We start from the raw sequence: 24,479 nt of genomic DNA, 5'->3' as shown, positions 1-24,479 counted from the left end.
CTCCTGAGCAGGGCGCGGGGGCTGATTGCTCCTCCGGTCAGTGCAGGCTTTAAACCCTGCTGGTCTTTGCAGGGCTCTCCACCCCTGCCTGCCTCTCTCCAAAGGGGGAGATGTTTGTGCTCCTGAAGTGTGATTAGAGCTGTAATCTCTGCGGCAGCTTTAGCATTCCAGGCCGGAGAGGGAAATTAATTCAGCCCCGGTGCCCACTGCCTGCGGACCCGTGCCCAAAGCAGCCTTGTGCTCCTCAAGCCGCAGCCTGCGGAGCAGCTCGCACTTGGCTCTCATCTCAAGGGGGAGCAGCTCTCCTGTTTCCATGAATCCCATGGAGAAGGGAAGTTCCTGCTGGATGGGATGACCTGAGGAGCTGGAAGGAGGAGGAGGAGGACTGGACAGGTTGGTGAGGACCCTGCTGCAGGAGCTGCAGCTTGCTCGGGTGAGCCCAGGTGGGCTGCTTTTGCCCTCAAAGTTAGCCACGGGGCTCCACCCAGCCCAGCTGGAGCCCTTCCACCCTTGCCATCAGCTGCACCTTTGCTTTTGCCACCTCTCCCCAGCTGAACGCTCTGCTTTGTGCCAGCCCAACCCGGGGCGCTCTGCTTGGCATCACCTTTCTGCCTCCTTTTCCTGACCTGTCCTTTGGGTCGCGGCAAAACGAAGCCCCTGGCAGGCAGGAGGCTCCTGCAGATGTTTCCATGAGCAGGTCACAGCTCTCCTCTCTGGTTAAGCTCCACAGACACGTATCTAATTACAGCTTTGTGGCCGGCCCCGGGGTCCAGGGGGAGGAAAACCGCCGCCGGGAAGCGCTTCTGAACCATTCGAGGGCAACCGCTTGGCGCTGAGGGTGCTGCCCGGGGCAGCGGGCAACAGGCGAGATGCTGGCAGCACGGACGGGCACCATGGGCAACAAAAACCCCGAGGAGAGCCTGAAGCTGAGGAAGCAGTCGGTGCTTTCCCTGGGGAGCAGGGAGAGAGCCCTGAAGAGCTCCTCGGAGAGCAGCAAGGAGAGCAGAGGCCGTGGCGGGCAGCCCCAGCAGCGTGCCCGGCGCCTGGCGCTGCTGCGGGAGCTGGAGATGAACTGGTACCTGCGGGTGTGTGAGCTGTCCCACGAGTACACCATCGCCTACACCACCGGCATGCCGCACAGGTACGGCCCGGCCCGGCCCGGCGCTGCTGGGCGCTGCTGGGCGCGGGGGGCGAGCCGGGTGCGGGCGGCAGGGGAAGCTTCCTGCGCTGGCCGCTCCGCCGGCCCTCGTCCTCCTGATGGTGATGATGATGATGGTAGCACCAGGAACCTTTTTCTTCTTTGCCATTCTGATTTGTCTGGTTAGTTAGGTCACCACCACCACCACCACCATCATCATCATCACCTTTTGGTCTGTGCCATTCTGACCTTTCCGCTTGTTCGGAGGAGGAGAATAAGAGCAGCAAACTCTTTTGTCTTTGCTCTTCTGACTCCTAGGATTGTTTGGAGGAGGAGGAGGAGGAGAATAGCAATAAAAATAACAGTAAGAACATTAATAATAACAACAACAATAATAGCAACAACAACAATAATAGCAACAACAACAATATTCTGTTGTTTGGCCATTCTGACTTTCCCTATTATTAGGAGGATGATGATGATGATGATGATGATGATGATGATGATGATGATGATGGCAATAACAATAACATTAATAATAGCAACAACAATAATAGCAACAACAACAATATTCTGTTGTTTGGACTTTCTGACTTCCCTATTATTAGGAGGATGATGATGATGATGATGATAATAATGGCAATAACAATAAGAACATTAATAATAACAACAACAATAATAGCAACAACAACAATATTCTGTTGTTTGGACTTTCTGACTTTCCCTATTATTAGGAGGATGATGATGATGATGATGATAATGGCAATAAAAATAACAGTAGGAACAATACAAAAGAAATAAGAAGTAGTAATAGTAGGAGTAATAATAGGAGGAAGAGTAGGAATAAGAATAGGAGTAGTAGTAGGTGTAATAGTAGGAATAATAATAATAATAGCAACAATAATCTTTGCCATTCTGACTTTTCTGATTATTTAAATGATACTATTAATAACAGCAATAATGATTATTATTAGTCTTGGCCATTCTGACTTTTCTGATGAATTGAATGATAATAATAGTGGCAATAATTATAATAATAATTATTATTATTGTCATTGCTCTTTGCATTTGTGACTTTTCTGGTTAATTGAATTATTGTGGTAATAATAAGGGTAGTAGTAATAATAATTGTTGTTATTATTATTATTGTTATTGTTATTAGGCGTTGCTATTCTGTCTTATCTGATTAATTGAATTATTATGGTAGTAATAATGGCAATAATAATTATTATTCTCATTATTAGTCTGCCTTTCTGACTTTTCTGGTTAATTGAATTATGATGATGATAATAATGGCAATAATAATAATTATTAGGCTTTGCCATTCTGACTTTTCTGATACTATTGCTATAATAATGGCAATAATAATTATTATTAGGCTTTGCCATTCTGACTTTTCTGATACTATTGCTATAATAATGGCAATAATAATTATTATTAGGCTTTGCCATTCTGACTTTTCTGATACTATTGCTATAATAATGGCAATAATAATAATTATTCTTGTTATTGGTCTTTGCCTTTCTGACTTCCCTGATTAATTTAATTATTATGATGATAATAAGGGCAATAATAATTACTATTTGGCTTTGCCATTCTGACTTTTATGATTAATTGAATGATTGTGATAGTAATAATGGCAATAATAATAATTATTCTTGTTATTAGTCTTTGCCTTTCTGACTTTTCTGATTAATTGAATTATGATGGTGATCATAATGGCAATAATAATAATTATTCTTGCTATTGGTCTTTGCCTTTCTGACTTTCCTGATTAATTTAATTATTATGATGATAATAATGGCAATAATAATTATTATTAGTCTTTGCCACTCTTACTTTTCTGATTATTATCACAATCATCACTCAATAAGGGCTACTATTATTACTAGTCTTTGCCTTTCTGACCTTTCTGATTATTTGGATGATAACAAGAACAAAAGCAACAACAGCATTAATAGTAGTAGTAGGAGTCATCATCATCATCTTCATCTTGTGTTTGCCATTCTGACCTTTCTGATTCTTTGGATGATAATAATAAGAGCAACAACAGCATTAATAGTAGTAGTAGGAGTCATCATCATCATTTTCATCTTATCTTTGCCATTCTGACCTTTCTGATTCTTTGGCTGATAATAATAACAAGAACAAGAGCAACAACAGCATTAATAGTAGTAGGAGTCCTCATCATCATCATCTTCATCTTGTCTTTGCCTTTCTGATTATTTGAGTGATGATGATGGTGAGGGGGAGGAGGAAGAGGAACAACAACAACAGCAGCAGGTTAGATTTAGATTGGTCATTAGGAAGAACTTTACTCTGAGCATGGTGAAGCCCTGGACCAGGTTGCCCAGGGAAGCTGTGGAGGCTCCAAGTGTTGACAGCCAGGTTGGATGGAGCTGGTCTGGGGGAAGGTGTCCATGCCCATGGCAGGGATGGGTGATCTGGATGGTATCTCTCAACCCAAACCATTCTACTACAATAACCATCATCATCATCATCATCACCTGTTTGTCTCTGCCATTCTGACCTTTCTGTTGTGCACACAGCCTAGGTGGTCACAGAGGTGCTGGGTGGAAGGTTTGGCTTGACGATCTTAGAGGACTTTGCCTACCTTAATGGCTCTGTGGTGCTGATAATGGTAACAAGAACACAAACCTCTGCTGGCTCTGCCAGCACCTCCAGGGAGGCTGTGGAGCACAGAATCACCAAATGTGATCTCATCACTGGGAGCTGTTGTTCTGATTCGCCAGGGTTGTGTTTTTCCTGCACTGTGCTGGGTGCCCATCGCAGAGCTGCTGCCCCTGGCAGAGCTAAAAACTCTTCCCAACTTAGTTCTCAGTCTCCTGAGCTTCAGCACAAGCTGCCTGTGGTTGCTCAGCCTTGCTTCTCATCAGCTTTTTTGTCCAAGGGGCTGGGATTTTGTTGGAACTCACTTGAGAAGTTGGTGCTGTTGTGTGGGTGATAGGAGAAAGCAGCAGGGAAGCCTGTGCTGGGTGCTGCTGGCTCCCAGACTCTGTTCCTCTCTCTTCCCCCCTCGGAGCTGGGCAGCAGCTAACAAACCACTCAGGATGGCAAAGCTCCAGCTGCTGAGTTTCTGGTGGATGTTAAATGTCACTGCCTGCAGAACCTGATCTTATTCCTTGAAATGAATAGAAGGGGGTCTGGGCATTAGTGGAAATGAGATGTGCAGCTCCCTGATCTGCTGCACCCAGTGAGACCCTTAAGCAACCAGGAACCAACCTAGGAGCTGCCTGGCAATGCCATCCCGGTCCCACCACCCCTGGGCAGCAGCGTGGTGGGGACAGGAGTGGTTGTGCTGGCTCAGGGTGGCTTCAGGATGGGAGCTTCATTCCCCACGAGAGGCTGAGCTGCCAGCAAACAGGGAGGGGGGCAGTGTTCAACCCAGCAATGCATCAGTAACAGCAGGGATCTGGGGGCGAGATCTGCCCTAATCCCAGGCAGGAAGGGGGTTGCCTGAAGTGCTCAGCACAAAGCAAGGTCGTGCAGATGTGCTGGGATTGGAACTGAGTCAGAATGTGTCATTAGGGTAGAAGTCAGGATGACTGGAATGGGAGCAAGAGGAAGCTATGGGAGGTGAAGCAAGCAGAGATGTCTAAGGAGGCCAAGGAGAGGAGCAGGAGTAGGTTTGGAGACTAAGGTGGAGCAGTTCAGGCATGAGGAGGAAATTCTTCCCCAGGAGGGTGATGAGGCTCTGGAACAGTTTGCCCAGGGAAGCTGTGGAGTCTCTAAGCCTGGAAGTGATCAAAGTCAGGTTGGATGGAGCCTTGAGCAACCTGCTCTAGTAGTTGTCCCTGCCCACAGCAAGGTGGTTGGGACTGGATGATTTTTTTTAAGGTCCCTTCCCTGATCTGTTTGGTCCCAGTCTGGAATTCCACACTTCAGTGCTCATAGCAGCTCATGGTCAGGCATCTTCTGGTGTTAAAAGGAGCTGCAAAAGCAAAGTGCTGAGGAATTACTTTTGGGAGAAGCAAAGAGAGAGCTGGAGAGGAAGTTTGTACAGGAGCAGGGAGCGACAGGACGAGGGCTGATGGCTTCAACTGGAAGAAGATGGATTGAGATGAGATGTGAGGAAGAAATTCCTCCCCATGAGAGCGGTGAGGCACTGGAACAAGCTGCCCAGAGAAGCTGTGGAGGCTCCAAGGCTGCAAGGGTTGAAAGGCAGCTTGGCTGGGGCCTTGAGCAAGCTGGAGGAGGTGTCCCTGCCCCTGGCAGGGAGTTTGGAGCTGGATCATTGTGAAGGTCCCTTCTGACCCAAACCCTTCCATGAATTTAGGAACCACAGCTTCTGCCTTTGGTGTTCCACTGCTGGCAGGGAGAAATGTGGTTGCTCTGAGGTGTCCATGGCTGCAGCCCCAGGGAAACCTGAGTGCCTCCACTGAGGGAGCTGCAAAGAGCAGAGCTTGTGACCACCACCTGCACCCCACTGCTGATGGCTCAGCTCAGTCAACACCACGAGAGCAGGATGGGTGTCAGCCATGGGCCAGGGTACTGTGGAGCTGGGAGGCAGTGGGGTGGCAAGCCAGGACCTCTCCCACCACCCCAGCCTGGGATCTCAGTGTCCTGACACATGAGTTGAGGAGTAAGTGGGGAATCCAATGGCCCAGGCCAAGCTCCCCTCTGTGACATTGAGTTATAATCTCCTAAAATATGTTCTGGGCTTGGGATCAGTCCTCCTTGATCTGCTTTGGAAGATTGAGGGATTAGCTGAGCCCATGATACCTCCAGCACTTGATTATTGCACTCATTCTCCCACCAGTTTGGGACCGAAACGCCAGGGAGGGCACAGCAGAGCCTCAGCAATCTGCCTCTGGGCTGTGAATCACACAGGGTCAGGACTGGGCCACTGTGGGCTGCTGTTTGGCCAGGAAAGGTTTCTGTGGTCCTTTGGGATGTTGACTGTTGGGTGCTGGATGCCTGCGCTGCTGCCTTGGGTCATGCACTCAGCTCTGCTGCTTGTCCCTGGCTTCGGAGGGGCAGAGATCCTGAGAAGCAGGAACTTGCTCTTTGCTCTGTAGCTGTGCTCACAGGATCCCAGAAGCACTCAGGTTGGCAAAGGCTCTCAGGATCACCAAGCCCAACCTCTAACCCTACTCTGCAAGATGCATCCTGAAACCATCTCCCCAAGCACCACAGCCAAAGGAGCCTTGAACACATCCAGGGTGGGTGGCTCTGGCTGTGGTCTGCTCTGGTCTATTCTATTCTTCTGGGGTGTGCAGCCTGCAGCAGAGGAGGCTCAGGGCACAGCTCATTGCTGTCTGCAGCTCCCTGCAGGGAGGCTGTAGCCAGGTGGGGTTGGGCTCTGCTGCCAGGCAGCCAGCACCAGAACAAGGGGACACAGCCTCAAGCTGTGCCAGGGCAGGTTCAGGCTGGATGTGAGGAGGAAGTTGCTGGCAGAGAGAGTGATTGGCATTGGAATGGGCTGCCCAGGGAGGTGGTGGAGTCTCTGTGCCTGGAGGTGTTGCAGCCAAGCCTGGCTGGGGCACTTAGTGCCATGGTCTGGTTGGTTGGGCAGGGCTGGGTGCTAGGTTGGGCTGGCTGAGCTTGGAGCTCTCTGCCAACCTGCTTGATTCTATGATTCTCTTCTCTTCTATTCTAAACTCTGTTGCTTTGGCACCTTGATGTAGGATCACAGAATCACAGAATGGGTTAGGTTGGAAGGGATCTCAAAGCTCAGCCAGTTCCAACCCCCTGCCATAGGCAGGGACACCTCCCACTAGAACAGGTCACTCAAGGCCTCATCCAGCCTGGCCTTGGACACCTCCAGGGAGGCTGTGGAGCACAGAATCACTGAATGTGATCTCATCACTGTGAGACACTGTCAGGACCTGCAGAAGAGCTGCTGGCAGCACTCAGCTGCCCAGCCCAAGGCCTGAAATAGACCCTGGGAGAGCATTTGGTTTACTGCCCAAACAAATATTTCTCATCATCTAAATATAAGAGCTGGGAAATGTGGAGGCAGCTCCATTCCCACTGCTCCCTTGCAGTCCTTGGCCATCAGAGGCTTCAGCAGAGGAACAGAGTTGCTGATCTTGGCCGGGATCCACCCTGGGCATCAGCTAAAAGGAGTCAGTTGCAATGACACAAAGAATGGGTGGGAGAAAAGCAGTGCTCCATAGCCCTGAGGTGCCCCTGGGCAGCACAGCCCCACTCGCCCCACGCCGTGCCGCTGGTGGCACAGGGCTCTGCCGGCAGCTGGGCGCGGGGTGTGCGCTCCTGGGGACCCGCAGCACCCTCTGGCCGTCGAGGCAGCTGCAGGTGGAGCACCATGCACTTGTACAAGGCTGCCTGCGCAGACATCCCAGCCCACAAGCCGAGCCTGCAGAAGCCCAGCGAGGGGCTCCTGCGAGGGAAGAAGCAGAGCCTGGCTCCCAGAGCCTGCCCTCCCGCCGCGGGCTGCCAGGGCAGGCTGGGCAGAGACCTGGAGCGGAAGCAGCTGGAGAGGTTCCTGCACCTGCATGGGCTGGCGCCGCAAGAGAGCATCCCGGCGGAGACAGGGATGAAGTACAGGTACTGCTGCGCGCCCGGCGGGGCTCCGCGGGGCTGCACCAGCGAGGCACACACAGGAGGCTCTGCATGTCCCCTCCCGGGAGCTGCTCCCAGCCAGGCTGGAGGGGCTCCTGAGCAACCTGGGCTGCTGGGAGGTGTCCCTGCCCGTGGCAGGGGGGTGGAACTGGATGAGCCTCAAGGTCCCTTCCAACCTAACCCTTTCTCTGAGTCCATGACTCTAAACGGCTTAGCCTGTGAGAGGCTCATGGCTAAACCCAATGATCTTCATAGAACCATAGAATCAGGCAGGGCTGGAAGGGGCCACAGGCATCAGCCAGTTCCAACCCCCCTGCCATCCCCAGGGACACCTCACACCAGAGCAGGCTGCCCACAGCCTCAGCCAGCCTGGCCTTAAACACCTCCAGGGATCAGGCTTCCACCACCTCCCTGGGCAACCCCTGCCAGGCTCTCACCACCCTCATGCTCAACAACTTCTTCCTCACCCCCAGGCTAACTCTCCTCATTTCCAGCTTTGTTCCATTCCCCCCAGTCCTGTCACTCCCTGACAGCCTCAAAAGTCCCTCCCCAGCTTTCTTGTAGCCCCCTTCAGACCCTGCAAGGCCACAAGAAGGTCCCCTGGCAGCCTTCTCCTCTCCAGACTGCACAGCCCCAACTGCCTCAGTCTCTCCTCCCAGCAGAGCAGCTCCAGCCCTCTGCTCCTCCTCCTGGCCCTTCTCTGGACACCTCTCAGCACCTCCACAGCCCTCTTGTCCCAGGGGCTCCAGCACTGCCTGCAGCACTCCAGGTGGGGTCTCAGCAGTGGGGAGCAGAGGGGCAGGATCACTTCCCTCTGCCTGCTGCCCACACTGCTGCTGCTGCAGCCCAGGCTCTGGTTGCTCTCTGGGCTGCCAGAGCACACTGCTGGCTCATGCTGAGCTCCTCATCCACCAGCACCCCCAAGTCCAAGGGAGAGGACCTGATCTGTGCAGGGAGCTGGGACAGAGGGCAGAAAGGGTGCAGGCCATGGGGTAAAGGCTGAAGAAGACATCAGTGTGCTTGGTCTGCTGCTTGTCAGAATCCTTTTGGTTGGAAGAGGCTTTTCAGATCATCCACCCTCAGCCCAGCACTGCCACCTCACCACCAACCCAGCCCCACAGCCTTGAACCCCCTCCAGGGTGGGGACTCCACCACTGCCCTGGGGCAGCCTGAGCCAGGCCTGGGCAATGCTTTTGAGGAAGAAACTGTTCCTCCTGGCCAACCTAAACCTCTCCCGGTGCAATTGGAGGCCATTTCTTCTCCTGTCCTTTGTTCTTTGGGAGCAGAGACCAAACTGCAGCCTCCTTCGAGGGGGTTGCAGAGGAAGTTGTTTTGCTTTACTCCAGAAGAAGTCAATTCCAGAGGATGCCATCCCAGAGGGGAAGGAGATCCAGCCTCTGGGAGTGCCATGGCTCTAGCTGCTGCCCAGAGGAATTTGTTTACATCTTGAGAGGTCCAAGCACATAAAAGAAATGCTTGGGGGGGGTAGCATAGAATCAGAGAGGTTGTGGAGGGCTTCCACCCCCACCCTTGGCACTGTGCTGCTGGGCAAGCTGCTGTGGCTGCCCTGCTTGAGCAGGGGGCTTGGACTGGTTGATCTCCAGAGCTCCCTTCCAAGCCCTCCCATGCTGGGATGCTGCTTTGCTTCCAGCCATCTCTTCAGCCACCCCTGGGTCTCCTCTGTAGGCAGCACCATAAACCCCTCTCTTTATTAAGAGCTGCTTAATTAGATGTGGAAAGCAATAAACTGCTACCAAGAAAACCCTTCCTAAAACCTCCTAAGCTGCTTCAGTTATGGGATCTTGGCTCTTTTTTCCCCTCTCATTGCTTCAGCAAACAGCTTAGTTCAGCCTGTTACTGAACAGCCCAGGGAGCAGGGGAGTAGCAGCTGTGGCTGCTCCTGATGCCAACCTCGCTCCTCTCAGGTGAGGCAGCCTTTGCAAAGCCTATCTGCTGTCTGCTCAGCTCTGGTGGAGTCAAACCCAGATGCCTGCTGGTCCCCAGAGCTCAGCACTGGGACCACTTTGCTTCAGGATCTCTATCAGTGGTCTGGATGAGAGGATGGAGGAATCCTCAGCAAGGTGCAGGTGACACTGAACTGAGTGGGAGTTGATCTGCTGGAGGGTAGAGAGGGTCTGCAGGGGGGGCTGAGGGCAGCTGTGTGAGGCTCAGTGAAAGGCTGCATTGGGGGGCTGAGGGCAGCTGTATGAGGCTCAGTGCAAGGCTGTATTGGGAGGCTGAGGGCAGCTGTATGAGGCTCAGTGCAAGGCTGCATTGGGGGGCTGAGGGCAGCTGCATGAGGCTCAAAGTCCAAGCTGTGTGAGCTCTCCCTGTGCCTGCAGCCTTCCCTGCTCTGCTCTTGCCGGGCAAAAATAGCCTCTGAGTGCCTGGGCAGCTGCAGCTGGAGTGCCTGGAGGTGAAATCTTAGATGCCTGTGCCTGGCACAGCAGCCCAGCAGCCTCTGCAGGACATGCTGCTGGCAAATGTTCCCCGGGGAAAACTATTTATGGAGGTCACAGAGTCCTGAGCTGAGCTCTGCTTTGCTCTTTTGCCTTTGGGCTGCTTTATACTCAGCTGAGGAGGGCAACTTCTGCCCCTCCCCAGCACACACCCAGCCCCTGGCCAGAGAGAGTGATTGGCACTGGAATGGGCTGCCCAGGGAGGTGGTGGAGTGCCCATGGCTGGAGGTGTTTAAGAGGAGGCTGCCTGAGGCACTCAGTGCCAGGGGTTAGTTAATCAGGAGGTGTTAGGTGCTAGGTTAGGTAATCAGGAGGTGCTAGGTTGGACTCGATGGTCTCAGAGGTCTTTCCCACCCTGCCTACTTCTGTGGTTTCAGAGGTCCCTGGGAGCTGATGTTTCACATGCCACAGTCAGCCCTGGCCATCCCATTCCCAAGGGATCCCCCAGTCTGGGCTGTGGGAAGCAGAGGGCTGTGGGTGCTGGGATTGTCTCTGCAGCAGGAGATTAAGGAGGCTTTGGGCTCAGGGGGGAAGGTGACTGACAGGAACTGCAGCAGATGCGTTCCGAATCAGCAGCAGCCTGCGGCAGGTCCCTGGCTCCTGGCAGGCAGCAAGCAGGGGCTGCAGGGGCCAGGTCTGGATAGCCAGCAAAGAAAAAGCAGCACACCACACTCCTGCCCTAACCCTCGCCTCAGCTGCTCTCTTTTTGTAGTGGAGGGAGGGGAAATGCACATCTGGGCTTGAAATGGTGACCTAAGAACCACCTGGCTCTCAGCACTGCCAGGCACACAGCAGTTCTGGGCCCCCCAGTTCCAGAGGGACACAGAACTGCTGCAGAGAGCCCAGCACAGAGCCACAAAGGTGCTGAAGGGAATGGAACAGCTCTGTTAGGAGCAGAGCCTGAGGCAGCTGGGGCTGTGCTGCTGGGAGAGAGGAGCTGAGAGGTGACCTCAGCAGTGGTGATCAATGTGTGCAGGTGAGTGGCAGAAAGCTGGAGCCAGGTTCTGCTGGGTGATGCCAGTGCCAGCACAAGGGGCAGTGGTGGAAGCTGAGGCAGAGGAAGTTTCATTTAAACAGGAGGAGGAATTTTCCCTGTGAGGGTGCCAGAGCCTGGAGCAGGCTGCCCAGGGGGGCTGTGGAGTCTCCCTCTGTGGAGATATCCAAACCCTGCCTGGATGTGTTGCTCTGTGACCTGCTCTGGGTGCTCCTGCTCTGGCAGGGGTTGGACTGGCTGAGCTTTGGAGCTCCCTTCCAGCCCCTGGCAGGCTGTGATTCTATGACCAGGAGCTGGGGCAGTGCTCAGGGGCTGGGCAGGCAGCTCACACTCTCCACCCCTCATCCCTTCTTCTGGGGTCACATTTACACCTCTAGTAAGGCTACCACAGAAGAAGGAAATTTGGGAGCTGGTCCCTTTGCCACAGCTCCTTTTCCCAGGCTCCCTTGGCCAGGCTCTTTTCATGCATTGAAGCTTTACAATATTTAATCTTTAGATGGCAGAAATATATATATGAGAGGAGGGGACTTGATGTGCTCCTGTAATCCTGCTCCCTAATCCCACCCTAATCTGCTCAGAGCACACTTCCATTACATTTATTGGGATATAGCTTTCAGCCTGGATGTCCTCCCCAACTTCCTCTGCAGCCTGATCTATAGAGCCCCATCCAGATGTGTCCTCTCCTTAACAGCCAACATCAATTAACATCACTGCTTGGGGGTTTGCCCCTGGGTTTTGGCTGTTGGGCCCTGCAACCTGCAGTGCTGGGGGCAGACATCCACATCCCCATCCTCTTCCCAAATGGTTTCAGTTTCCACTTGTTCCTGGCTGGGGTCTGGGGTATTTTTCTTTGTTTGATTGGGGGTTTTGGTTGCTTGGGTTTGGGGTTTTTTTAGGGCTGTTTCTGGAGGGCTCTTCCTTGGTGCCTCTGGAGGGGTCTCCTCTGATGCCTCTGAAGGGTTGCTCTTCCTTGGTGCCTCTGGAGGGTTGCTCTCTGGTGCCTCTGGAGGGTCTCCTCTGGTGCCTCTGGAGGGTTGCTCTTCCTTGGTGCCTCTGGAGAGGTCTTCTCTGGTGCCTCTGGAGGGTTGCTCTTCCTTGGTGCCTCTGGAGGGTTGCTCTTCCTTGGTGCCTCTGGAGGGTTGCTCTTCCTTGGTGCCTCTGGAGGGTTGCTCTCTGGTGCCTCTGGAGGGTCTCCTCTGGTGCCTCTGGAGGGTTGCTCTTCCTTGGTGCCTCTGGAGGGGTCTCCTCTGGTGCCTCTGGAGGGTTGCTCTTCCTTGGTGCCTCTGGAGGGTCTCCTCTGGTGCCTCTGGAGGGTCTCCTCTGGTGCCTCTGGAGGGTTGCTCTTCCTTGGTGCCTCTGGAGGGTTGCTCTTCCTTGGTGCCTCTGGAAGGGTCTCCTCTGATGCTTCTGGAGGGTTGCTCTTCCTTGGTGCCTCTGGAGGGTTGCTCTCTGGTGCCTCTGGAGGGTCTCCTCTGGTGCCTCTGGAGAGTTGCTCTCTGGTGCCTCTGGAGGGTCTCCTCTGGTGCCTCTGGAGGGTTGCTCTTTGGTGCCCAGGGAGGTGGTGGAGTCCCCCACCCTGGCTGTGTTTCAGGGTGGTCTGGATGAGGTGCCTGGGGCTGTGATTTAAGGTGGGTCTTGCAGAGCAGGGTTCTAGGTAGGGCTTGCTGCTGCTGAGGGGCTGTGCCAGCCTGCCTGGCTCTCTCTGGGGCTCTGCCCCACCTGGGGCAAAGCAGAAGGCTCAGCTGACATTGATTTTTTCCTGTTCCTCTGTGACCACCTCCCTGCACCTCCCCATCAGGCGTGGGACGTGCAGGTGGGGCTGCTGTGCTGCTGCCCGGGGGGGCTGGCAGCTCTCTGCAGGGCTGGGCTCCCTGCTGCAGCTCTGCTGCTGCTGCTGCTTGATAAGCTTTCAGTCCCTTCTTTCCCACCTGCATTGTCACAGCTGCTTGGCTTCAGCCCTGAGCCAGGAAGACTCCAGAAGCCAGCAGGACCTGTGCAGAGTTCCAGAAGCAGGGTTGCTGTTTCCTCCTGGAGGTTTGCAGAGTTCATGGAATCACAGAATTAAACAGGTTGGGAAAGACCTCTCAGGTCATCAAGTCCAACCTGACCCTTCTGATTAACCTCTGGCACTGAGTGCCTCATGCAGCCTCCTCTGAAACACCTCCAGGCACAGACTCCACCACCTCCCTGGGCAGCCCATTCCAATGCCAATCACTCTCTCTGCCAACAACTTCCTCTTAACATCCAGCCTAGACCTGCCCTGGCACAGCTTCAGCCTCTGTCCCCTTGTTCTGTTGCTGGCTGCCTGGCAGCAGAGCCCAACCCCACCTGGCTACAGCCTCCCTGCAGGCAGCTGCAGGCAGCAATGAGCTCTGCCCTGAGCCTCCTCTGCTGCAGGCTGCACACCCCCAGCTCCCTCAGCCTCTCCTCACAGGGCTGTGCCAGGCTCTTGTCAGTGGTGCTCAGGGACAGCACAAGGGGCAATGGGCACAAAGTGGAGCCCAGGAGGTGCCACCTGAGCAGGAGGAGGAAGTTGTTTGTTGTGAGGATGGTGGAGGCCTGGAGCAGGCTGCCCAGAGAGGCTGTGGGGTCTCCTCTAGGGACTCCCAGGACCCACCTGGATGTGTTCCTGTGTGGCCTGCCCTGGCTGCTCCTGCTCTGGCAGGAGGCTTGGGCTGGATGAGCTGCAAAGGTCCCTCCCAAGCTGTTATTCTGTGACCCTCCCCTCCCTGGGCAGACACGGATGCTGCTCTGGGCAGACCTACTGGGGAGAGAATTTGCTTGTTCAGGTAGAAAGCAGATTTCAGAAGCCCTGAAAGAAGAACTTTTCTACCTAGCAAGGCAGGCTGGGAGCTGGGAGGTGAGGAAGTGCTGATGCCAGGGCTCTCAGTGGGGCACCTCCCCCCCCGGGCAGCCTGACAAGGCAGCACTGGCACTAATTGGGCTGCAGCTCAGCTCTGAGCAGTCTGCTGCACTTGGGCACACGGCAGTGCTCTGGGAGCTCTGCTCATTGCCTCCCTGCCTGACTCCAGCTGGTGCTTCTCCTTAGGCCAGCAGCTGTGGGCAGCAGGAAGAGCTTTGCCTTGGCTGCAGGCAGTGAGGTCTTGTGGTGGTTGTGCTGGATGCAGCTGGTGGGGTCTGGCTTTAGTTGGTAGGCATATGGCAGCTGGGAGAAGGGAAGGGAGGAGAGGAAAGGAGGAGGGGCAAAGGGGAGAAGGAGACAGCAGGAGAGTAATGAAGGACAGGAGAAAAGAAGCAGGAATGAGAAAGAGGAGAAGAGGGAATGAGAGAAAAAGGGTAAGGGAGTAGTAGGAGAAGAGAGAGTGATTGGCATTGGAATGGGCTGCCCAGGGAGGTGGTGGAGTGGCTGTGGCTGGAGGTGTTGCAGCCAAGCCTGGCTGGGGCACTTAGTGCCATGGTCTGGTTGGTTGGGCAGGGCTGGATGCTAGGTTGGGCTGGCTGAGCTTGGAGCTCTCTGCCAACCTGCCTGATTCTGTGAGAGAAGAGCAGGAGAAGGATGAGTTGGGAAGGGGAAAGGAGGAGCAGGAAAGAAGAAGAGAAGGGAGAAGAGAGTAGGAGGGGTATAAGAAAGAAGGAGCAGGAGAAGAAAAAGAGCAGAGGAGAGAGGAGGAAGGAAAAGAAGGAAAGGAGGGAAGAAGAGAGAAGGAGACAGGAGGAGGAGTGAGGAGAAGGGGAAGGAGGAGGTGAATGAGGAGAAGGGGAAGAGAGTGTTGGAAAAGAGAAGGAGAAAGCTGAGGAGACAAGAGAAGGAACTGAGGGAAGAAGAGGAAGAGAGGAGGAGGAGGAGGTGAAGGGGGAGAATCCTCAGGAGAAGAAAGAAGATTCTTTTTTAGGCAAAGCCCTCCTCGGGCAGGTGCTGCATTAGCAGTGCTGATTACTCAGGGCTGCCCTCTGTAAGATCAGCACTGAGAGGCTCTCAGCTGTCTCTCAGCTTCCTCAGCAGCCTGGACAGGGACATGGCTCGGGTGGAGGCTGAAGGGGTTAGAAGTGAGGCACGGGAAGCAACGCAGCCTGCTGTAGCTCATCTTTATTCTGCCCCTCTGCCAGCTCATCTCAAGGCATCAGAAGCTGTTGCAGGGTAATTACTGTCCCATCTGCTCTGGTGCATCCCAGACTGGAGCTGGGTGCCACTCAGCAGCCCAGACCTTAGCAACCTTATTGCTTCATCTACCTTAATCTGCACTTTGAAGCTGCTACAGGTAATGCTTGGCTGCTACCTGACGTGGCTGGAGGACAGAGGAGTAGATGATTGCCTGGAATCTCCCATTTGACAAGTGCAGCCAAGCTGGAAGAGCACAGCCTGGGCTGGGCTTGCTTCAGGAGGTGTCTGTCAGTGGGGCTGGGCAGAGCAGGAGGAGAAAATAAAGCTGCACTCCCTGTGTGCAGAGCCTGAAGTGTGAGCATGGCAGGATGGAAGACCTCTGCTTTGGTTCCCCAGCAGGAGGAGGAGCTGCTGGAGCAGGGCCAGAGGAGGCCATGAAGATGGTCAGAGGATTGGAGAACCTCCCCTGTGGGGACAGGCTGGAAGAGTTGGGACTGTTCAGCCTGGAGAAGAGAAGGCTTCAGGGAGACCTTAGAGCAGCCTGCCAGGACCTGCAGGGGGCTACAGGAGGGCTGGAGAAGGACTTTGTACAAGGGCTGGGGGTGCCAGGGTGAGGACCAAAGGCTTTGAGCTGGGAGGGGGGAGAGGGAGAGTGGAGATGAGGAAGAAATTGTTGAGAGTGAGGGTGAGCAGAGACTGGCACAGGTGGAGGGTGGGCAGACACTGGCACAGGTTGCCCAGGGAGGTTGTGGAGCACAGAAGCACCCAACGTGATCTTTGATCACGTTGGGTGCTTCTGTGCTCCACAACCTCCCTGGAGGTGTTCAGGACCAGGCTGGATGAATCCTTGAGCAACCTGTTCTAGTGGGAGGTGTCCCTGGAACTGGCTGAGCTTCGAGGTCCCTTCCAACCTAACCCATGCTCTGAATTTCCTTGGGCCACAGAAGCTCTGCTTATGAACCCAGCCCGGGTGCATCTTGCAGCCTTCTCACTCCACCTCAGAGAGCTGCTTGAAAGCAGCTTTCCTGCTGGGCTTAATTCCTGCTGATTGCATCAGGACGCCCCTGGCTCCCTAAACCGGGCTGCTGTGGGGATGGATGAGCTGAGGAGTGCTGCCACCCAGGAGGCTGAGGGCAGGATGCACCTCCCAAAGGGTTTCCATCCAATCGATGTCACTCCCCAGCCTCACCTGGCTGCAGCAGGAATGCTCCCGTCTGAGGCAGCAGCTCCACGAACCCCAGCAGTGATCCGTGGCTGGGTTTTGAGTGGATCTAAGCCCGTGGGGGGAGCATGTTTTTTTTTGCTACCAGCTCCTGAAAGGCTGCTGAGGAACTGAGCTGCAGAACAAAAGCACTGAGCTGATGGAGCCAAAGAGCCCTCGTGGTTTGGTTGGGTTCCTTTGGAGCTGCACTCCAGGAAGGCTGAGCAAAATTTGCCTTCAGTGTGGGGTTTTTCTGCAGTTAAAATGCCTTTTATCCTGGTAGGTTCTCAGCCAGGGCTCTGCTAGCACACAAGAGCTCTTGCCAGCTCCTAGGGCTCCATCTTCCCACGAGGGACCAAACTCAGCAGTGGAAGCACACAGGTAGGGGAATGCAGACTGCTGGCCCTGCTAGGCAGCAGGAGAGAGGGCTGAGGGCAGAGCTCACTGCCCTCCACAGCTCCCTGGAAGGAGGCTGGAGTGAGGTGGGGGTTGGGCTCTGCTCCCAAGGAACCAAGTGGTAGGAGGAGAAGAAATGGCCTCAAGCTGCACCAGGAGAGGTTTAGGTTGGAGATGAGGAAAAGCTTTCTCACTACAGGAGTGGTCAGGGCTTGGCACAGGCTGCCCAGGGAGGTGGTGGGGTCCTCATCCCTGGAGGAGAGGTTTAGGTTGGAGATGAGGAAATGTTTTCTCACTACAGGAGTGGTCAGGGCTTGGCACAGGCTGCCCAGGGAGGTGGTGGGGTCCTCATCCCTGGAGGGGCTCAAAGGATGTGTGGCCATGGCGCTCAGGCAGGTGCTTTAGTGGGCATGGTGGTGCTGGGCTGAGGGTTGGCCTGGCTGGCCTGAGAGGACTCTCCCAGCAGAAGTGATTCTGTGAGGCTGGGAGAGGTTTGCTGGCTGAAGCATTTTGGGCAGTTTGTTTAATGAGCACTTCTCCTTCTCCTCCTCCTCCTCGGGGGCAGAGCATCTCTATGGCTTGGCACACAGCCACGGCTGTGGGGCTTTGGTGGCACTGAAGTGGCACAGAGAGCCTGGCCAGGGGCACTGTCCTCTGCTGAGGCTGTCACGTAGCCTCTGTTCTATAAACTGAGGATTTTCATGACACAAAATCATCTTACCCAAAGATTTTTAGCCCAGCAGTGATTATCTTGTTCAGGCAGATGAAGTAAATCCTGCTCTCAAACACGTTCCCCTGGCGCAGGCTGCAGCCCCTCTCTGAAGCTAAGCAGCTTCTCTTCACATCCTCTGCCAGGTTGTGCCAGCACAGAGCCTGACTGGCCCTTCCTGCCCCCCTCCCCTGGCACCTGAGGGCACAGGCAGCTGTGGCAGCAGGGATGGTGACCAGGATGTGGGTGATGGTAACCTGGGCATATCTCCAGGACCTGGTGTCACTATTCTGGCTGGCACAGCAGGTGTAGAACAGGATGCCAAAGCTGTGGATCCAGCTGCAGGTGTCCCTGCTCATGGCAGGGTGTGTGGGGGGTGGACAAGATACCCTTTGAGGTCTCTTGCTTCCAACCCCATGCAGTCTGTGAATCTTCTGTCAGAGAGGAAGGATCTTGGATGCAGCAGTCTTGCTTTGGGCTCTGAAGTGCAAAGCTGGGCTCCAAAACCCGAGTGGATGCTGGTTCTGTGTTGAGCTGAGTGTGCTGGCCCTCCAGAAATGGGGGGTTAGATAATCAGCTCCAAAGCTGAGGCACCTGTTCAGCCTGGAGAAAAGGAGGCTGAGAGCAGAGCTCCTGGCTCTCTCCAGACCCCTGAAAGGAGCCAGGTGGGGCTTGGGTTCTTCTCCCAAGGAACAAGAGAGGAGGCAGTCAGAGGGAGAAGGTCCTGGGTCAAATTTGGTACAGCAGCAGCTAAGATTGCACTCAGCACTGCTCAGGCCACAGCTTGAGTGCTGTGTCCAGTCCTGGGCCCCTCAGTTCAAGAGAGATGTTGAGGTGCTGGAAGGTGTTAAGAGCAGGGCAGCAAGGCTGGGGAGGGGCCTGGAGCACAGCCCTGTGAGGAGAGGCTGAGGGAGCTGGGGGTGTGCAGCCTGCAGCAGAGGAGGCTCAGGGCAGAGCTCATTGCTGTCTGCAGCTGCCTGCAGGGAGGCTGTAGCCAGGTGGGGTTGGGCTCTGCTGCCAGGCAGCCAGCAACAGAAGAAGAGGACACAGCCTCAAGCTGTGCCAGGGCAGGTTGAGGCTGGATGTTAGGAGGAAGTTGTTGTCAGAGAGAGTGATTGGCACTGGAATGGGCTGCCCAGGGAGGTGGTGGAGTCTGTGTGGCTGGAGGTGTTGCAGCCAAGCCTGGCTGGGGCACTTAGTGCCATGGTCTGGTTGGTTGGGCAGGGCTGGGTGCTAGATTGGGCTGGATGAGCTTGGAGCTCTCTGCCAGCCTGCTTGGTTCTATGATTCTAAGGTGTCCATCTGCCCCCAGCCCTCAGCTGAGGGAGGTCACTCCTGGCTGGGAGGTGATGAGGCTGTGGCACACTCAGCTGTTGCACATCATACTTTGATTCAATGCTTCTCACCCTCCAAGAAATGTGCTGCATAAGCATTAATGAGCCATTAGAGAAAGGAACTGCAGAGAGCTCAGCAGGAGCTCTCCACCCTGTCAACTTCAGGTGGTGGGTGGCCTTGGCTGGCTGCCAGCTGCCCACCCAGCTGCTCTCGTACCTCCCCCTCTTTGGCACGGGGAGAAAACCCGTGGTGTGCTCCCACTGCAGCTGAGGACATCAAAGGTTTGCCATCCTGAGTTCAAAATGGGTCAGCAGCAGCTCTGAATCCTCTCTTTTTGCCACCCTTTCTGCTCCACCTTCCTGTGCCTTGAGGAGGAGAGAACCTGAGAGGTCACCAGAGGGACTCCAGCCTTGGGGCTACTCAGACCCTAACAAGGCAATGTCCTCAGCAGCCTGAGCAAGAGGGGGTGACAGGACCTCTGAGGATGCCCCAGCCCTCACCCCAGCCCTCCTGGGGGGGTGTCCAAGGGCAGACTTAGGAGTGGGATTTGGAGAATGACTCTGGAGGTACCCCCCACCCTCCCTCCAGCCCTCCTGGGGGGGTGTCCATGGGCAGATTTAGGAAGTTTGAGGACCCTTTCCCACCAACCTGTGCAGGGTGAGGAAGGCACAATCAGGTGCCCACAGCCCCAGCCTTTGCCAGCCTGCCTGGTCTCTGGTACCATCCATGAACACCCCACGGCTCTGCACACAGGGTGTGCCTGAACTGCCCCCTCCCTCCATGCTCCCCCCAGGCTCCTTGCCAGGCTGGCAGCAATGGGCAGAGTTCCTGGAGGTGACTCCAGACCACCCCCTCGTCCTCCCACTGCTCCGGTTTGCAGCTCAACCAGCCTAGGGCTCCCCAGGGCTGCCCCGGCCTTGGCACCGGCACTCAGCACCCTTGCAGAGGTGGCACACGGTGGTGGGGCACAGGAGCAGCCACCGGTTTGGAGCTGGGCTCCCGCTTTGGACTGCAGCAGGGAAGAACGGGGATGGTTTGCTTGCTTCAGAGGTTTGGCGCTGCGGCTGGGTGGGTCGGGGGGGAGAAGGGGATTAACCCTGGCACTGCTGCCAGGCGGCGGCTCCGGGCGCCAGCAGCAGCGGGATGAAGGCGTTAACTCGGGCGCGGAGCGATCGCTTTCTCTCCCCCTCCCCCCTCTTATTGCTCGCTCGCTTTCTTTGCCATAATTAGCCCACTTTAACACCAAAAAAGAAGGAGGAGGAGGAGGGCTTCTCCGAGCGATGCCGGCAGCGCTTTTTCCTTTCTCTCTCCCGGGAAGAATCATCCCGAAGCTGCTCTGAGCACAAAGCAGGCCCATTCCCAAGCTTCCCGCAAGATCCTGCCAAAGGGGGATCCCGGGAGCTGCTGCAGCAGCTGTGGCTGGACCACGCACCGCCCCCCAGCCCGCTGCCAGCGCTGGGTGGGATGTAGCTGCAGCCGCTGCAGCCGATGGGCATCGCCGGTCCGAAGGGCTGGCAGGTGCCAGGCTGGAGGAGGAGGGCTGCCTGCTCAGCAGTTTCCGCGGTCCAGAGGGTGATGGAAGCGAGGCTCGCAGCATGTCCGCATTGATCTGAAACCCAGGCAGCAGCAGCCAGCTGCAGCGAGCCGGAGCGAGGGCTGCGGGGAGCTCACCATGAAGGAGCAGCTCTCTGCCTCCACCAGCGCCTGACTGGATGGATGCTTTTGTCTGAGCAGCCAGGGGACGACCAGCCGAGACCTCGCTCTTCCCAGCGCTTCGGCAACTTTGAGGTTTGGGGGGGGGGGGGAGGGGGGAGAGAGAGGGGAGCTGCTCTCCTCCCGAGCATCGCAGCTCCAAACCCCCCTCGGCTACTTCTGGGAGTTGGAGGTCCGAGGGGGAGGTTTCCCCCGGGGGACGTTTGGGGCGGCTGCGAGGGGGCTGCCACCTGGACGGCTGAACCTAACGGGGGAGGGAAGGGCACGATGCAAGTGTCCATCGCCTGCACGGAGCACAACTTGAAGAGTCGAAATGGTGACGACAGGCTCATCAGCAAGCAGAACAGCACGACCCCCAACGTAGTGAACGCAGCCCGGGCCAAATTCCGGACGGTGGCGATTATCGCTCGCAGCCTGGGGACCTTCACCCCTCAGCATCACATCTCGCTCAAAGAATCCACCGCAAAGCAAACGGGCATGAAATATAGGTACGGAACACGGTGCCGGTGGGGGGCTTTGTTTCCTTGCGGGCTGCGGTGGCTCCTGCCTTTCACTTTGCTCCTTTAAAAGCGCTGCCTGCCTCGGGGGCATCTCATCTTGCGGAGGAGCCGCTCCGCTCGGCTCAGCGAGGAGGTGTTTCGGCTGCAGAGCTGGGCAGCGCTGGGCTGCCCGCGGGCTTTGCGGGCAGATGGACTGGCGGCAGGGCACAGCGAACGCGAGGGGGTTGTGCCCAACGCTCTGGCTTTGCGACAGTGGCGTTAAGCTGCGCTCTTGCGGAGCTTCGCTGCTGGCAGGGCAGCCAAAGCAATTAGCGAAGCGCGTTCGGGGGCCGGGCAGGAAAAGTTCAGCTGCAGGGTGTTGTGTGGGCATGAAGAGAAACCTCTGCCTCGGGCACCGTTCTGCCCCAGTAGTCACTTGCTGACTTCTGGTTGGCTCAGTGAAGGTGGGATCCGAGCCGGCTTGGGCTGGAACGCAGCCAAAATGAGGAGCCTCGTTACAAAATGCTTGGTGCAGCTCGCTGGGGTTTAGCCCTCCTAACCTAGGCAGGGAGCAGCGACCGGCTGGGACGTGAGTCTGAAGGGCCCAGTGTGGGCACCTGCTAAGCTTCTCTGCCCTGCCTGCAGCTGAAAATGGGCAAGATTGGTGTGACTTTGGCTTTTGCCTGCTCAGGACGTCCCCCGCAGCCAGTAACGGGCCATGGGACTGAGGCTGGGGGGCTGGAACAGCCTAGCGATGATGCTCTGCACCTTGGGGCACAGCTGCTGCATCCCTGAGCATCCCAGGGTTGGCATGAGGAGGTCTCCACGGCACGAGGAGGGTGGTGAGTGGCACACAGAGTCCAGGCAACTTTACCCCAGCCCACGGAATGGTGGCTGCTGCTGCTGCGCAGCGGCGCGGGGCGAGGATGCAGTTGTGCAGTCAGGCTGGTCTGGGACTGCTGCAAAGCCAGGCTGGCTCCACACCCCCCCGTGGAATCCAGAGTCAGCACAAGGGCTTGGTCTGGACGGTCCTGGAGCTCTGAAAATGTCCTTGTTAGCTCTCCAGGGGCCTCGTAGGTGGGATGTGTGGGAGCAGGGGCAGTGGGATGCTTGGGTGTAATCTGATAGTTAACACAGAGGCTTTGCCCAAGGGGAAGCTTGGCCTTTCCCACTGCTCATTGTCATTGTTCAGCCACCACCAACTTCCAGCAGGAGCACTGCACACTCCCACTGATGCTCCCCAGCTTTGTGCTGGCAGCAGAAGTGGTCCAGGGCATGTCTGAGCAGCTTGAGGTGAGAGCAAAATGCTGATTAACATCTGCCAGGCCCAGGTTCCAGTTGGACAGGGTGCTGGGGGTGGTGGGACAGGCTCAGCGGTCCAGGGGTGACCCCAGGGTGCTGTGAGCTAGCCCTGGCTCTGGGCAGGGCAGAATTTTGGGGGTGTCATTGGATCCTGCACAAAGACTGGCAGCTCTCCATGTCAGTATAACTTGTCCTGTCATCCTAGGGGAGCAGGGGCAGCCCCAGAGGAGTAAAGGCAGTCCTGGGGGAGCAGGGGTGATCACAGTGGTGCAGAGGCAATCCCAGAGGAGTAAGTGCATCCCTGGTGGAACAGGGGCAATCCCAAAGGAGTAAGGGCAGCCCTGGGGGAGCAGGGGCAATCACAGTGGTGCAGAGGCAATCCCAGAGGAGTAAGTGCATCCCTGGTGCAATAGGGGCAATCCTGGTGGAGCAGGGGCAGTCTCAGAGAAGTAAGGGCATTCCTGGTGGAACAGGGCAATTCCAAAGGAACAAGGACAGTCCTGATGGAGCAGGGGCAGTCTCAGAGGAGTAAGGGCATTCCTGGTGGAACAGGGGCAATTCCAAAGGAACAAGGACAGTCCTGATGGAGCAGGGGCAGTCTCAGAGGAGTAAGGGCATTCCTGGTGGAACAGGGGCAATCCCAAAGGAACAAGGACAGTCCTGATGGAGCAGGGGCAGGCTCAGAGGAGTAAGGGCAATCCCAGTGGAGCAAGGGCAGTCCTGGTGGAGCAGGGCTGGTGAAGTGATGCCAGCCAGAAGCTCCCTGTGACTCCTTTCCCCTCCTGCAGCCCTTACCAAGCCACTGCAGCTCACTGCCTCAGTTTCGCCCCCTCCACAGCACATCCCTGGCAGATGTGCCTTCCCTCACGTGGTGCAGGGGTGCAGGGGCATGATCTTGTTACCCAGGGGCAGGATCTGCTACCAAATCCTGACTTCTCCTTGCCAGGCTTAGAGACACCAGGCACGAACTGCCAGCAGTTCTCTCTGCTGTTCCCCAGGGGCTCTGGCGCGCTCGGCGCTCCGACACGCAGCCTAAGTGCAGTTCTTTGCTGCCCACAATGCCTCAAAGGCTTCCTGCAGCCTCCAAACTTTGGCCTTTGGGGGTCCTTCCTGGCTCCTTCCAGAAAAGAAAGTCTCAATAGCAAGGGCCAGAATCTGCTGCTTGTGCTGGGCCCAGGCCTGACCTGGGGAGGTGCATCAGGAACAGCATCTCGTTGGAGACAAGGCTGATGGTTTATCTGTGTGACTAATCCCTCTTTCTGCTCCTGAGCCTTTTCCATATCTAGAGCTGATTTCTCCCCCAGGAGAAGCAGTAGAGGGGACTTTGGAGCTGGCTTACCAACCCCCCCCCCCCCCCCCCCCCCCCCCGCCCCAGGCTCAGTTGCAATGCCACTGAACCCAGAGAACCTTTAGTTAGGGAAGATGTCGACCCGGGGTGATGGAACTGATGTTTTGGGTTCTTCTCTGGGGCTGGGTCCTCAGGCTGAGGAATATCCAGCACCTGGAGAAGCCAAAGGCTCTTCCCAGGGGCTCAGAAAATCATAGAATGGGTTGGGTTAGAAGGGACCTTCAAGATCATCTAGTGGCAACTCCCTGCCATAGGCAGGGACACCTCCCACCAGCCCAGGATGCTCAAAGCCTCATCCAACCTGGCCTGGAACACCTCCAGGGAGGGGGCGCCCAGAACCTCCCTGGGCAACCTGTGCCAGTGTCTCCCCACCCTCACTGGGAGGAATTTCTTCATCTTCTCCAGCCTCAATCTTCCCCCTCCCAGCTCAAAGCCATCCCCTACGACTCCAATCCCGTGAAGCCTTCAGCTCCCTTGCCTTGGAAGCTGAAGTCCTTCCCAGCTCATTTTCTGCTCCAGTGCCACCCCTGACGCTGAGCTCTGAGGCGTGTGCTGCTCAAAATGAGCTGCTAGCTAAATTTGACCCCCTCTGTGAGGCTAAAAATACCCATTCCCACCCCCCCACCTCCCTCCCAGACCCTAAGTGCTCTGCTACCCACCCCCCGGCAGGGCTGCCGCAGCCGCTCTCAGGATGCTTCCGACCTCAGGATGCTTCCCGACCCCGGGCTGCTTCCCGCGGCTGCCAGCAGCTCCTGGTGCCAGTGGGATTATGTAAAAGGGAGAGACAGTGACGGTG

General features: G+C 55.9%; 2 protein-coding genes across 2 annotated transcripts in view; both read left to right on the top strand.

Annotated features, from left to right (window-relative positions):
- Positions 1-481: 481 nt before the first annotated feature.
- LOC135187201 (chloride channel protein B-like) lies at positions 482-1,872 on the top strand. Its single transcript, XM_064165771.1, has 3 exons — positions 482-1,141; positions 1,457-1,655; positions 1,747-1,872. Exons 1-3 carry the CDS (start codon positions 870-872, stop codon positions 1,870-1,872), a joined length of 597 nt encoding a protein of 198 aa, XP_064021841.1. The 5' UTR covers positions 482-869.
- An 18,047-nt stretch (positions 1,873-19,919) lies between these two features.
- LOC135186961 (voltage-gated potassium channel subunit beta-1) overlaps positions 19,920-24,479 on the top strand; it is a 45,158-nt gene continuing 40,598 nt past the window's right edge. Inside the window, exon 1 of the mRNA XM_064165195.1 lies at positions 19,920-21,042. Within this exon, the coding sequence (XP_064021265.1) occupies positions 20,558-21,042 (485 nt within the window). The 5' untranslated portion in view covers positions 19,920-20,557. The remainder of the gene's footprint in view (positions 21,043-24,479) is intronic.

Source organism: Pogoniulus pusillus, chromosome 26 (genome assembly GCF_015220805.1).
Source record: "Pogoniulus pusillus isolate bPogPus1 chromosome 26, bPogPus1.pri, whole genome shotgun sequence".
Classification (NCBI taxonomy): Eukaryota; Metazoa; Chordata; class Aves; order Piciformes; family Lybiidae; genus Pogoniulus; species Pogoniulus pusillus.
Note: the sequence above shows the minus strand (reverse complement) of the source record. Positions and strands in the feature narration are given on the sequence as shown.

Excerpts from the sequence above, each read along its gene's own strand:
- LOC135187201 (XM_064165771.1), top strand. The coding sequence starts at position 870 with ATGCTGGCAGCACGGACGGGCACCATGGGCAACAAAAACCCCGAGGAG. Across the intron at positions 1,142-1,456 it reads ACCACCGGCATGCCGCACAG|GATTGTTTGGAGGAGGAGGA; the intron begins GTACGGCCCGGC and ends TCTGACTCCTAG. Across the intron at positions 1,656-1,746 it reads TGATGATGATGATGATGATG|GAGGATGATGATGATGATGA; the intron begins GCAATAACAATA and ends CCCTATTATTAG.